At 37.9% G+C, this 13,757-nt stretch overlaps 1 protein-coding gene across 1 annotated transcript; it reads right to left on the bottom strand.

Annotated features, from left to right (window-relative positions):
- Positions 1-8,044: 8,044 nt before the first annotated feature.
- Positions 8,045-10,925, bottom strand: LOC131325100 (aquaporin TIP3-2-like). Its single transcript, XM_058357171.1, has 3 exons — positions 10,468-10,925; positions 10,244-10,334; positions 8,045-9,047 (listed from the first exon to the last, which is right to left on the bottom strand). The coding sequence occupies exons 1-3, from the start codon at positions 10,545-10,547 to the stop codon at positions 8,265-8,267; spliced, it is 954 nt and encodes a 317-aa protein (XP_058213154.1). The 5' UTR covers positions 10,548-10,925; the 3' UTR covers positions 8,045-8,264.
- Between the last annotated feature and the right edge of the window lie 2,832 nt (positions 10,926-13,757).

Genomic DNA, 13,757 nt, shown 5'->3' with positions numbered 1-13,757 from the left:
TTTTTCTCCTTTACTATACATACCCGTCCATGTACACAGGGATTTTTTGAAAGCTACCAGTAACCCACAAATTATGGCTTCTGCTCTTATCTCTTCCGTACCTTGCTTCCCTTTTTCATTCCATCACTCTTATACTTATCCCCCACACTCCTACTATCTCTACACTTGCACTCTCTCTCACTTCCTTATAAAGATCCAAAAAAAAACAGTCCGGTTCCCAGGCTGTTCTTCTTTTTCTTCTCTAAATTTTTGTTTGCCTTTTTCCTGCTTTCGTCAGTTCCACTTTACTTGCTTTTTCAGCCGGATTTAAGGTAGATTAATCTCTTCTCTACTTTCTCCTAAGTATATAAATGTGTTATTATATTAGTTATAATGATGGGAATTGAAAAGAAACAAATCCGTGCATTGTAAATAAAAAAAAAATCAAAAATTTTCGTTTTCGGTTCAGATTTGTGTTTTTCGTGAAAATATTCATATGGAAATCTGATCCGTTCATCTTGTTCGTCTTGTTGAGACGATTCCGGAAAGGTATAATAAGCCCCTTTTCGATCTTGGAATTGACCATACGACCCGGTCAAAGTTCCGGATTAAACCATATAGATATATGTTTTATAAATATATATATATATATATATATATATGTATGTATACCTGCGTACAGTACCCGTTGAAGATGACTAACGTCATCATGAACCGCATCTTTCAGAATTACAGTTTACCCTCTGTGTTTTGGTTGTGCTAAAATTTGATCCTAAACTATGTAGAATTAATTGTTTTACCTCCTGTGTTAAAATTTTAAACTTTTAGGATACATCCATGACTATTTCTTAGGGATCTGTGATTTATGTTAACCTCTAAAGGATTTAGTAACTAAAAGTATTAAGTTTAGAAAAGAATAAAATTTATTTATTTATTTATTTTATTTATTTTGTAGTGTTATTTTATTAATTGTTAACAAAGGCCCAAATATTTTAATAAAATTTTTGTGTAGTTCATAACTTCAGTAAATACATTGTGGATGTAGAACATGTTTAATTTACTGGAAAGTAAATATTTGACAATCAGAGAAATAATAACATGATGTATAAGTTTAAAAAAATTATTAAATTACTTATTTGCTAAAATTTTTCTGTTATAAACATAACAATTTAAGGGCATCGGCCCGCTCATAAAACACTACACGCCTTACTTTTTCGCACCATATTAAATGTTATATTGAAATGTATCGTGTTTGAGTTGTTGTTGATTGTATCATGTTGTACATGCTAGAATGGACTCAGGTTCGTTGGGGTGGTTCGAGTAGTGAACACATAGACGTGGTTAAGTAATGGATAAAATGGTAAAGTTGATCAAGGATGTTCGGTGCCGCTAAAGGACCCCGAGTACGGTAAAGTACTCAGTGAGTGTGTGTGTGGAGGACAGTAAAGGACTCCGAGTACAGGATTTGGAATACGGTAAAGGATCCTAAATACGGTATAGTGCCCAGTGTGTGTGTGGAGGACGGTAAAGGACTCCGGGTACAGAATTTGGGATACGGTAAAGGATCCTAAATGCGGTATAGTGCCCAGTGTGTGTGTGAAGGACGGTAAAGGACTTCAGGTACAGTATTTTGGGAAACGGTAAAGGATCCCTAAATACGGTATAGTACCCAGTGTGTAGAGTTCGGAGACGGTAAAGGATCCTGACAATAAGATAGTGCGACCCATAATACTGAGTTGTCATGGAGAGTTATTCCATGGGAAAGTCAATGTTGGTGGATGTGGGAGGAAAGGATCTCGTAGAGAGAATCCTTAGATTTCATGTAAGATAATGGATAGTGAAGGAAATGACAATGTGTTATCATTCTGTACCTCCTGTGAATTGTTATATTGTTAATTTGCTAATTGTAAGGTAAGGGGTTAGTAGGGTTAAGATTATCTACTGAGTTTCAAAACTCATTATAGTGCCGTTGGGCTAGCGTTTCGTGCCAGGTAATACAGAGACCGAGGAACAGAATCTGCAGCAAGATGAACAGTACCATGGTGAAGACCTCTCAACTGAGGAAGGAGAGTTTGTTGAGCCTTGGAGGCCATACCCTTAGAAGCTCTGTTAAATTGACGTACTTTTATTTAGATTTTCATAAGTGTTATCACATTTGTCAAACTCTATTTCATTTTGTTGGTTTGTAAGATAATTAAGTAGGTTTGAATTTGGTATTTAAGGTTTTCGCTGCTAAATTCTGTTTAATAAAATTTTATTTTTTATATATCAGTTTTATGAACTATTAAATCAATAAAAAAAATGATTTAATTAACGTGTCCAAAAATCGGGGCGTTACAACTTGGCATCAGAGCTTTAGGTTCAAACCCTCAGCCTTGGGTAGATTGGGTAGCACTAGGTTTCATAAGTTTATGTATTTAATCGTACAGTAAATATACTGCCTTCTCACGCGCCAAATTATTATTGTCATATTTTTTTTATTTTTTGTATGAAGATTATATCATTTAAACATTAAATTTTAAAATGTAGGATGTCGAGCTCATCTTCGCCAGAACCATATGGTACTCATTTGTTTTGTTAGGACCCAATCATTTGTTTTGTTAGGACCCAATGAAAATTTCTTTCATTATTACCAATAAAAATTGCTTCGTCACGTAAGTGTTATTGCGTTCGTCAATATATTACGCTCTTTAGGTATGAAAATGAAAAACCCCCTGACAAAAAAAATAAAAAAAATAAATTTTGTATATAGATGGTGGGAACACGAAACGGAGCCCAATCAAACAATGATCAGAATAGCGGACCACAACCCAATGGACAAGGAGCACAACCAGACTTAGTTCAACTGATGCAAGAATTTGTTGCTGCTGCTGCCGGCAACCCTCAACAGCAACAACAACAACGCGGACCACTAACCAGGAGTAGAGATCAACTTCTGGATGCATTCTGCAAACGTCGTCCTCCGATCTTTTATGGGGAAGCAAACCCTAGCGCTGCAGAAGCATGGATCAAACAAATCTCTAAATACCTGGAAGTACTTAATGTGTACTTAATGTGACTAGTGTGGGCGATCGCATTGCCTTAGCAACCTTTCAGATGCAAGGGGAAGCAGATCATAGGTTGGATTAAAATTGATTGTTTTTTCATTTGGTAGCTTTTACCCATTTATTTTTAAAAAAATTAGTCTTAAATCTATTATGTGAACTTTATAAGTACACAAGTCTATCTATTAATTTTGTAAGATCTCAAGTCAATTTCAAGGTACCCTAGAGTAGGGTAAGGTACGCCAGGATTTAGGTACTTTTATAGGGTACACAAGGGGTTTAGGTTGTGTGAACTTATGACTTTTACGAAACTATTAGGTGGACTTGTGGGTTTATGAAATGTCTATGATAGACCTGCAACTAATTCTCCCAGACTCGTTATTAATCCAACCTGTACCAACTTATGAACCTCACTATTTTAAATTTCTAGGTCTGCCCTGCCAATGAGAGTTACGGTCAACTATACAACCTATATACCTAGAAATCTTATCATGTTGCGTGTCGCTGTGTATGATCATGACTCAAGATCAGTCATGACAATGAAACAATTGTCTTAACTAATTACTACAAATTTTTCTACCCCCGATCAAAGTTGTTAGGGACAAGTTGTGCATTTGGTCCCTAATGCTTATCAAAACAAACCCATAATTTGGTCTCTAAAAATGATTTTTGACTTTTCTGGAACATGTTTTAGGCACAAACCTCCTGACCGTGCAATATTGTCCCAAATTTTCTTTAACAACCAAAATTTTGGCTTTTTCAACCAATATGTTTTGTTTTGTTTTTTTGATCATTTGCAACCAACATATGTTTGGTCCCTAAAATCATTAGATGTTGTAGTGATTTCATCCTTTTAATGTATTCTTTTTTTTTTGGCCCTTCAAAAAAAAATGTATTCTTTTTTTGGTACGTGGGAATGACAAAGTATTCAGATTTCTGATATTTTGCGACAAGAGTTACATATGTACCCAGCATTAGGGCATGGTTTTTTTTTTTATCGAAGGAACAACCCTACAGTCAAGTTACTATATGGACCAGACTATGCAACTCAAACCTCCGGAGAAGCTAGCGCGGTCATACCAGTTATGGCCCCCCACTTTGTGACGCCCCATAGCCGGGTTGAGACCAGGCTCCGAAGGGAGTCCCGGTAGACATATGGATGGGCAATCACGGATCCCACATTGCTTGGTGAATGCATGCAAAGTTCAATGCTATGTACTATAATAGATCACGCCTCTATCTTTTTTTTGATCGGCAAAAAATGAATTTTATTAAAAAAAAAAGGGGAAGATGGGAGGGAGATCCAACCAAAAGTTGGAAGATACATCACAAGGGCAAAGCCAAGGGTCACACCCAAATAAAACAATACAGCTCAACCCATTACCCAAATAAAGCAATTAAAGCCTAAAACACCCTAATCCGGTCCACCCAAGGACCGGCCCACCCAATCCAGCCCTCAAAACCCTAATCCCTTCAATCACCACCGCCGCACAAATCACCAGAACAACCAGTCTCGCTGTTAAGCAAAGCCGGCCTCTTCCAGATGTAAAGATCGACAACGGAAATCAGCCTACGACAATGACAATCAAAGCAACAGAGCTGAGGGTAACAAAACCACCACCAAACCCATCAGAGCCCCAACAACCCCAGCGGCATCTCGATCTCCACCAGAGAAGCAGCAACCTAGAAACAGTGAGAAGCCAACCCCGCACCCGAAAGAGAACTCGAAATGACCGCCGGCCGAACTTTGGCACACAAAGACGACCTGAGCAACCCATCCATGGGGGCCACATCCAACTCACCACCACCGGACTAAAACCAACTCCGATCTAAACCACATCTTCACCGATCGTTTTTTAATAGACCTGCAAAAAGACGTTAGAAAATAAACTACAGTACACCACCCCCTCCACTAACCACACCAATAATCCTGATCACCGCCACCCACCAACACCGGCCCGCAACCACCGAACCGCCCAACACCGTTAGGCTCCCGGAGGAACCAAGGAAATCTCCAACCGGAGGCAGAGAAACGGAGCTCCACCGCCAAACCCTCCCCCACAGGGGAGGACGGCGATCCGACAGCGAACAAAGGAGGGGAGAAGATGCGATCAGGATTGCAAGGGAAAGGAAGGGAGAGGGGAGGAGAGGGAGGAAAAGAAGGGCTCGGGGGGAGGAGGCGCCCAAATCGCCAGAGAGAGCTAGAAGGCCCTTACTAGATCTGTATCATGCCTCTATCTTGTACAAGGCATTTTAAAGCTGTGAGGGCGTCAAAGCTTATTAAACCTTCACAATTAATCGTGCTCGTCCAACAACAATGCTAGGATGGGTGAGCCACTGGGAAGTCGATAGAGCTTGGGCGGCTAAAGCTCTAAGGCAAGAGCGGGTTGTTACACACTTACTGCAAGATACTTATCTGGTGGGGGAATCAAAGACCTTGAAAAGTACTTCCAAAGCTTGGGCATAAATCACTGGGGCAACCCCGGGTGTGTATAAGTACGTGGGTTGAGTCACAAAAAATGGATCCCATTAGTAGGCGGGCGCAGGTTTCTAATTAGGGGTGTGAACCGCATGTATTTCTGTATTGACAGAAAAATTCACATCCTTTATATAAAGACATATTTGTGTATCAAATGATAACAAAAATATAGATGCTATAAGCATGTGTTATCAAGCGTACAACCGATATCGAAATAAGTTGATTTTTTATAGGAACTCTTAAAAATCTATTTTAAACGAATTGACCGACTACAATCATTTGTGTGGAACTCCGATTAGTTGTGTCAAAATTTGTGTTAACTTTTGTGTGAGGGTTACCGGCCCCTATATATGTATATGTGTGTATATATATACACCAGCTTTCACATGCAGACGCCCTTATTCTTCTAAAATGCTGACATGTGATCCTGACTGTTAGATTGTATTTTCAATGGTCTAGATCCTCTGATGTGTATATATATATATATATATATATATATATATATATATATATATATATATATATATATATATATATATATATGTATATGTGTGTATATATATACACCAGCTTTCACATGCAGACGCCCTTATTCTTCTAAAATGCTGACATGTGATCCTGACTGTTTGTTTTTTATCGAACGGTTCGAATAAAAACTGCTCGGATGAAGCCCTTCCTGGTCATTTTTTTTTGCTGATTCCTTACGAGTACTCTTAAAATCACGTTCTGAATACATTAAGCGGCTCGGATCATTGAAATTCGAACGAGGAAATGGGAGAAATGGAGAGATCCTTATTTTAACTAAAATAAGGATCTCTTTATTTGAAAATGACTGTAATATATATATAAATCTTCGGGTAAGGACCTTAAAATGAGGACCTCCCATTTCTCGCCTTTCCCGATCGGATTTCGATGATCCAAGCCGCTCAATATGTTCAGAACGTGATTTTAAGGGTATCCGCGACAAAATCGGCAAAAAAAATGACCGGGAAGGGCTTGATTTAAGCAGTTGTTATTTGAACCGTTAGATAAAAAACAAACAAAAATTGCTCGGATGAAGCCCTTTCCGGTCTTTTTTTTGCTGATTTCTCGCGAATACCCTTAAGATCATGTTCTGATTACATTGAACGGCTCGGATCATCGAAATTCGATCGGGATATCTATCTATATATATATATATATATATATATAAACTAGTATTATGCGTAGAACGGTGGATTAGTGAACGGTGGTCGACAGAATGAAGGAGAAGAAATTTTTATAAAAAGAATTCTCTGCCTCAAAAGTCAGAATTCTCTTTTTTTTTTTACTCTTCCAAAATTCCAATAACTTTGCACGTTTTTTCTTAGTAATTAGTGAACGGTCCTACATTGGGTTTTTGGCTTAAATTTTGCTTAAATTGAATCAGTGAACCCATCACCTCCCTAAATTCTCTAAGATAGAGTAGATTAGAATTAGCTAATTGTAAAAAAATAGTAATTATAATAATAATAGTAAATCAGTAAATGGTCCTGGCCTGGCCTGGCCTCCTAAATAATTTGGTAGCAATTACACAAAGAGTTGACCCTGAGCTAAAGCAAGTGTTACGGTCCCTTTAGGCTTCCAAAAAATTCTGAATGGTAAGGGCCCCTCCTACGTTTTTATCCCATATTACTGTCCAACAAAAGAGGCCCTAATTTTAATTTTCGCTTTAAGCCTGTGAAAAGTCAGGCCCGACTCTGATTACACAAACAGTATGGTTCCCATAGGTGTCCCGAAAAAAAAATAAAAAAAAGAGGTCTCTACTCAATTCCAAAAACGGGAAAAAAAAAAAAAGCTTTGTTTTTGCTAGTCTTTTTTTTCTTTTTTTAATTTGGTTAGGAGAGGTCAATAAAAAAAATTCCTTTTCTCTTGTTTTGCACAAATTATTTTGATAGAGAGAGAAAAGGCCACAGACGCGGTTTTTGGTTTTATTAGTAATCAGTGAACGGTCCTACATTGAGTTTTTGGTTTTATTAGTAATCGGTGAACAAAAATAATTGATAGCCATTCAATTATTTTTTGATAAAATAGTGGCCGTGTGTTCTACAATAGAAACAAAAAAGAAAAACGTTATTACTGAGAGAGAGAGAGAGAGAGAGAGAGAGAGAGAGAGAGAGAGAGAGAGAGAGCCAGGGACTTGGTTTTTGGTTTTATTAGTAATCAGTGAACCTACATTGGGTTTTTTGGTTTTAATAGTAATCAGTGAATAAAATAATTGACAGCCATTCAATTATTATTAAATTGTTAAAATAGCAGCTGAATTTTTAAATTTTGAGTAAGCTTTTGTACTGCCGTTTTTTAATTAATTTTTTTTCAATCTTAATCCATTCTGCCTTTTTCCTAAATTTCCTGAATTAATTCCAATATCTCAACCACCTCAAATTAAAGCATAAACGATTTTAAATTTTTTTTCAAGAGAGATGCATAGTTCATCACTCTAGCATACTTCAAGTTATGTCATGATATTTTTCCGTTTCAAGTTATTTACCGAAAGTAAAGTTCAACAAAAAAAAAAAAGTTATTTATCAAAACAGTACATTCAAACACATCCTAAATAACATCTCGACATAATACGTAACAATTGTGCAAGTACACACAATCGGAAAGTAGACACATATGCTCCTCGATCCACTGCCCAATTCAAACCGAACACGTTAATTCGTTTTGGCTCGATCGGATTTCGGCATACATACCATTTACCCCAACTTGTTGCTATTATATTACAACACATATCATAGTTTTCACACACACAGAGCCTTCAAAAGGTTGAAGAAGTCATGTTTGTACCCATTGGCATGATGTGGGATGATCTTTGTGTACAAGTAGAAGGCCACACAACCTATGGCCGGGCCGGCCCAAAAGACCCAATGTCCGTTCCAAAGATGGCCCTGTCTCACGATTGCCGGGCCCAAACATCTTGCCGGGTTTATCCCAGCTCCAGCGTAGCCCTTTGTTGCTGTTATTGTAGTTGAAATGAAAACCAAAAGGCCCAACACAAGCCCAATAACAGTGAAAACAAGAACATGGCCCAACTTCTTCATCTGCCGCCCATCAAAAGCCATCCAAATCGAAGCGAAAAGGAACACAAAGGTGCATATTATCTCGAGCCACAGGGCCCGGCCCGTCTCGAGGCCAATCGTAACGGTCCCGTGCGGGCCCGGCGCAACAACCGTGAGAGTGCAGCCCCCGAGCGAGAAGGTTTGCTCGATGGCGCTGCTCGCCACGGCCCGGAGCGCCAGGGCTCCGAGCATGGCCCCAAGACACTGGGCCGCGATGTAGATCGCGGCGCGGGAGAGGGAGATGAGGCCCACGAGGGCCGCGGAGAAGGAGATGATGGGGTTGATGTGGCCGCCGGAGACCGGGGCCACCGCGAGGAGGAGGACGGTGACCGTGAGGGCTATGAGGGCCGACATTATGAGGTTCGGGGTTTTGGTCTCCATCTCGTAGGTGGAGATGACTATGGTGTCGATCATGAAGACGAGAACCGCCGTGCCAAGGAGCTCCCCCATTGATGCTCTCCATACCTAGTAGTATCACTTTGGTGCGTTAGTGTAAGAGTATGCCAAAAGTTTCAAGTGAAGCTTTTCTTCTGTCATTTTTGAATTTGATTTTTTTTTTTTTTTCGCATGCAGCAAAAAGTAAAGATTTTATTGATAGCCAAGGTCGTTATAATAGAATGGAACGGGAAAGAAAGGCATTACAACAAACGAATGACATTCCCACTATGTTGACACTTATACGTTCGACAATCATATCCCAACTAACTCTTGAATTTGGATTATACCTCCAACTTTGAGGCTGTTCGTTTTGGGAATTTTGGACTTTCGACTTTTTCTCTGCGCACGATCCTCAATAAATTTTTTCTTAACTCTCTCTTCTCTCCACTGATCATTACCCAAAATCCTAAATCCTAAAACGAACATGCTCTTAGGGATTCTGTAGATTCATTGATCAGAACTTGATGGAAGAACTTTTATCGTTTTTTAGAAATTGAAGATACAGATCAAAAAACTGAATTTCAAAATATTTGTGAAAACGTATCATTTCATTGGCTCCGAGGGCAGAATTATGAGTATAGAAGGGTGGGCTATATATAGCCCAGGTCAGTTTTGGAAAAAAAAATTACAGGTAAAATTTAGCCCAAATAATTTTAGCCCAATCTATTTCACTCACCAATCCGTTTTAGTACAGGACAGATTACATTTCTGGATCTGCCTTTGGTTGACTCTCGATAAATTATGAAGATAATAGTGTAGTGTCAAAATCAATGCCAAAAATATTCCAAAAAAATCCTCATAATGCAATGAGGTATATATACCGAATTCTTCTTGTTACACAATGAATAGAGTAGCGTCAGTGCGTAATTATGAACACTTAAGACTGAATTTTTTTTTTATTGATTCTGTCATATTTGGAAAAAAAAATAAGTGCCGGGTGGGTACCACTTCAAGCCCGCTTGGTGCATCAGAGCCGTTCATTGCATTTATGGACGGCTAGAATTCGGAGAGAGAAAAAGGAGAGATAAAGTGTTAGGGTGAGAGGAGAAAGAGGGTTTCAATCCGAACCGTCCAAAAGTGTATTGGAAAGCCTGGATGTGCTGAGCGGATACTACGTGGGATATACCCACCCGGCACCGAAAAATTCCTCGATTTTATTTGGTTAAAACCAAAAACCCAAAGATTATTTAGCTAATTAGTTACAAGTGAAAATTGAAACTCACATCCAAGGAGAAGAAGTCCTCCAAGCCCAACCTCTCACTCAACGAAATGGGTATTTTCTGCTTCCCTTCCTCAGGTCTCCAGTGGCCCGATCTTCAAGAAACCAAAAAGAAGAAAATGATCAGTGGACAGAAACCCTTAAAACAACAACCAAACAGGGACTTGAAAATTTGCATTACTACTAGTATAAATTAAGAAGGTGGCTTGAGGAAGAAGGAAACTTTACACTGGCGTGGAGGAGAGGGGTTGGATTCTACTTCCCCCATAGCTTTCTTCATCCTCCACAACCCCTTTATTTGCAGCCATTTCCAGATCAATTTGAGCAAAACGCAGTCACTTGTGTGGCTTTGCCTTTTGGTTCTGTGTTAGTTGAATATATAGACAAGGCTGCATTGACTTTCCCTACTACTACAGAGGCTGAATTCCGCTGAGGGCTTTTCGGGTTATTTTGGACTTTTTTTTATTTTGTCCTTATTCAAATTCTTTCGTGCTTGTTAGTTTTGCGTCTAACTTTTGTAGATCCGGCTTTTTGTGCTTTATCTTGGATATTTTAAGAAATATTTGATTTTCGATTCATTTTGCCAAGATAAACCAATAATCTACAAAAATTATGCACAAAATTGACAAATGCGAAAAGCCAAAAGTCTTTAGATAATGCAAGGGAATCAGTTGGGCATTAAAGTCTTCCTTGTCTCCTCCTCACATTGCTTTTCAACCGTTCCTCCCTCAGTTCATTTATTGGAGAAATTTTTGGTTGTCAAGCAGGCATCATTTATTGGAGAAATTTTTGGTTGTCAAGCAGGCATCACGTGGTGCCCGAGCATCGCATTTGGGCCGTTCATTTCGATTTTAAACGGTTCGGATTTAGAAAGAGAAAAAAAAAAAAAAAGAAAGAGGAGAGAGAGTGCGGTGGGTTGATAGGAGAGGAGAGATAGGGTTTCAATTTGGGCTATCCAAAAGTTTACAGACGGCCCAGATAGACTACTCAGACACCACATGAGTACGGTCACGTGGTACCCACCTGGCACCCGAAAGTTTCTCCATTTATTGGCTTCCTTTTCTGTTCATTGTTTTTCTTTCAAGTTACAAAAAATCACTGAACTAGCAGCATTTTGTTTTTTGCTATTTAAGGGGTTGTTATGGTAGTTGACAGAATCGCACTAATGAACGACTCGATTCGCTACTCAAGTCGCGATTTATAAATAATAAATAAATAAATAAATAAAAGAAAAAAAAAAGAGTCAATATACAAGTGAATCAGGGTTTAGAGCATCCGCAATGATAATAATCAAAAGCAATAACCAAAATGTGTCATGTCAGCATTTGATTATCCATTTAGTTTATAATCAAACTTAACAACCTCTATCTCCACATTGATTATTTTTGCATCTCTAACCAAAAAAAAAAAAACCCCACAATACATAATGCACATTTGTCCAATCGCAAACGAGTTTCAATCACGCACCCGACCACATCAAATTATTCGTCTCGATGAGACGATTCCAATGCGAGATATTTTTTAAGTTATTGAGTTTTGGTTATTGGTAAAAATTGTTAAGTTTGGTTTTAAAATAGGTGAAATTTGGTTATTTGCTAAATGACTTGTAATTTTATTTATTATAATGTGGGGTATTTTTGAATATTGTTGTTAAATTTATTTATCCACTCCCATTTGCTTATTACAATGGGAATGCTCTTATACAGAATCGCGATGAATTGCATATATGATTCATGGTTTGAGGCACGCTTCGAAACATGCAAATATAGTCGTTACCCCTCCGTCTCTAATTTCTGGTCCCCATACAAATGACAAGAAATGATGGAAAAACTAATCTTTTCATAAATTTTGGCATGTGAGTCACAATATCCAACAATCCCCGCTGTGTTTCTATTAGGTCTAGTTTTCCAAAATAAGCCCGGAGTTATTTCTGTTTTGCCCTCTCTCTGTTTTATAGTTTTGCATCAAACTTTCATGGATTATTGGTTCGTCTCGACAAGAAGAATAGAAAAAGTAAGAAATTATAACTTTTACCTAACTATTTTTGAAAATATCCAAATTTTTGCACTTTTATTAACCCAAAAGTCTAAGCTAAAAGTGCTAAAATTTGGATATTTTCAAAAAATATTTGGACAAAAAACCCAAAAAAAAATATCAAAGCTTATTTTGGAAAACTAGGTCTTAATTAGATTACTTTTAGAGTTTAATTTCTTTCTGCTAGCAAGGGAACCGTCAATTTTTCACCACCGCTATGGTGAGCTCCGATTAAGCTGATTTTTTGCATTGGTATAAAAATGAAAGTTTCAAATTACTACAATAAACGCATGCTTGGGTACTTGGGCCCACAATGCTAGTGAGGGAAACCGCATGGTTACCACCCAACGAATAGATCTAAACTCTTACTTATAAGATGACCCTAGCTAATTAATTACTCCAAAAGAAGTTGATTATGAACATATAGTAGTACATATAAAGAATAAATAAATATTCGTTCACCCAAAAGAAGTTGATTATGAACATATAGTAGTACATATAAAGAATAAATAAATATTCGTCACCCAATCGAATCCAATCCTTTCTAATTAAAAAGCCCCACAAACTCTTATGCGAGCCGAGCAATATTACTGACACCGCATTTCATACTCTATAAAGAATAGACAACTCCTAAGAGTTTTAATTTGCCTCTTAAGTAGAGGGAAGTTGAATAAATAGGGGTAGTAGTCTTGATTAGTGTCTGTAGCACAACTGCATGCAAATAAATGGGACAGGTACAACTACACAAGTTGGCCGGACTTATAAATGAAAATTAAATTGTGTTATTAATGGATGGAACATGGAAGTCGTGAGAGGCCCCCTCAGCTATAATAAAGTTGAGTTGACAGCAATATTATTCTATCCATAGAAAATCTATAGCGTTCTCGGGCCAACCTACGCACGTCTCAACTGTTCATCGTGGGTGGTCAAATTTACGAACGCACAATCGCTTATTAGTTTTAGGACTTTACGTACAGAATCAGATAAAAAGTTATGGAGACGCTAATCAATGATTAATTGAAATATTTGTGGAGAACTTAATTTTAACGGTAGAGGATAATAATGTAAAGTTGTCCCCTACGTTGAGTGGACAGCTATTAACCCCATGAAAATCCCCACATTAGAATTCGCCCATTCCAATTTTACATACAATGAAACATTTCTGAAAATGGTCCGTGGGTAGGCCCCGTTTCACTAAAGTTTTTTTTTTTTTAAAGTATTTATTTTTTACTTTACGAAACAGGTCAGTCTCTTACAATACATTACCTTTAATTTAAAAAATAAATACTTATTTTTCTTAGCTGAATGTGGTCTTACGCGCACCTCGATTGATTAATTTTAGATAAAGTTACAATGTTTAGAGAGAGAGAATGACTGAAACCCTAGGAGGGCATTTTTATCATGTACGAATTCTTTTTTTAAGTAAAATGGACTTAAGACCTTATAAAACATTCCTAGCGGACTAGAGGGGTTACAAACTTAAG

Source organism: Rhododendron vialii, chromosome 5a (assembly GCF_030253575.1).
Source record: "Rhododendron vialii isolate Sample 1 chromosome 5a, ASM3025357v1".
Taxonomy (NCBI): Eukaryota; Viridiplantae; Streptophyta; class Magnoliopsida; order Ericales; family Ericaceae; genus Rhododendron; species Rhododendron vialii.
The sequence above is the reverse complement of the archived record's forward strand: the minus strand, read 5'-3'. Positions and strand labels throughout refer to the sequence as shown.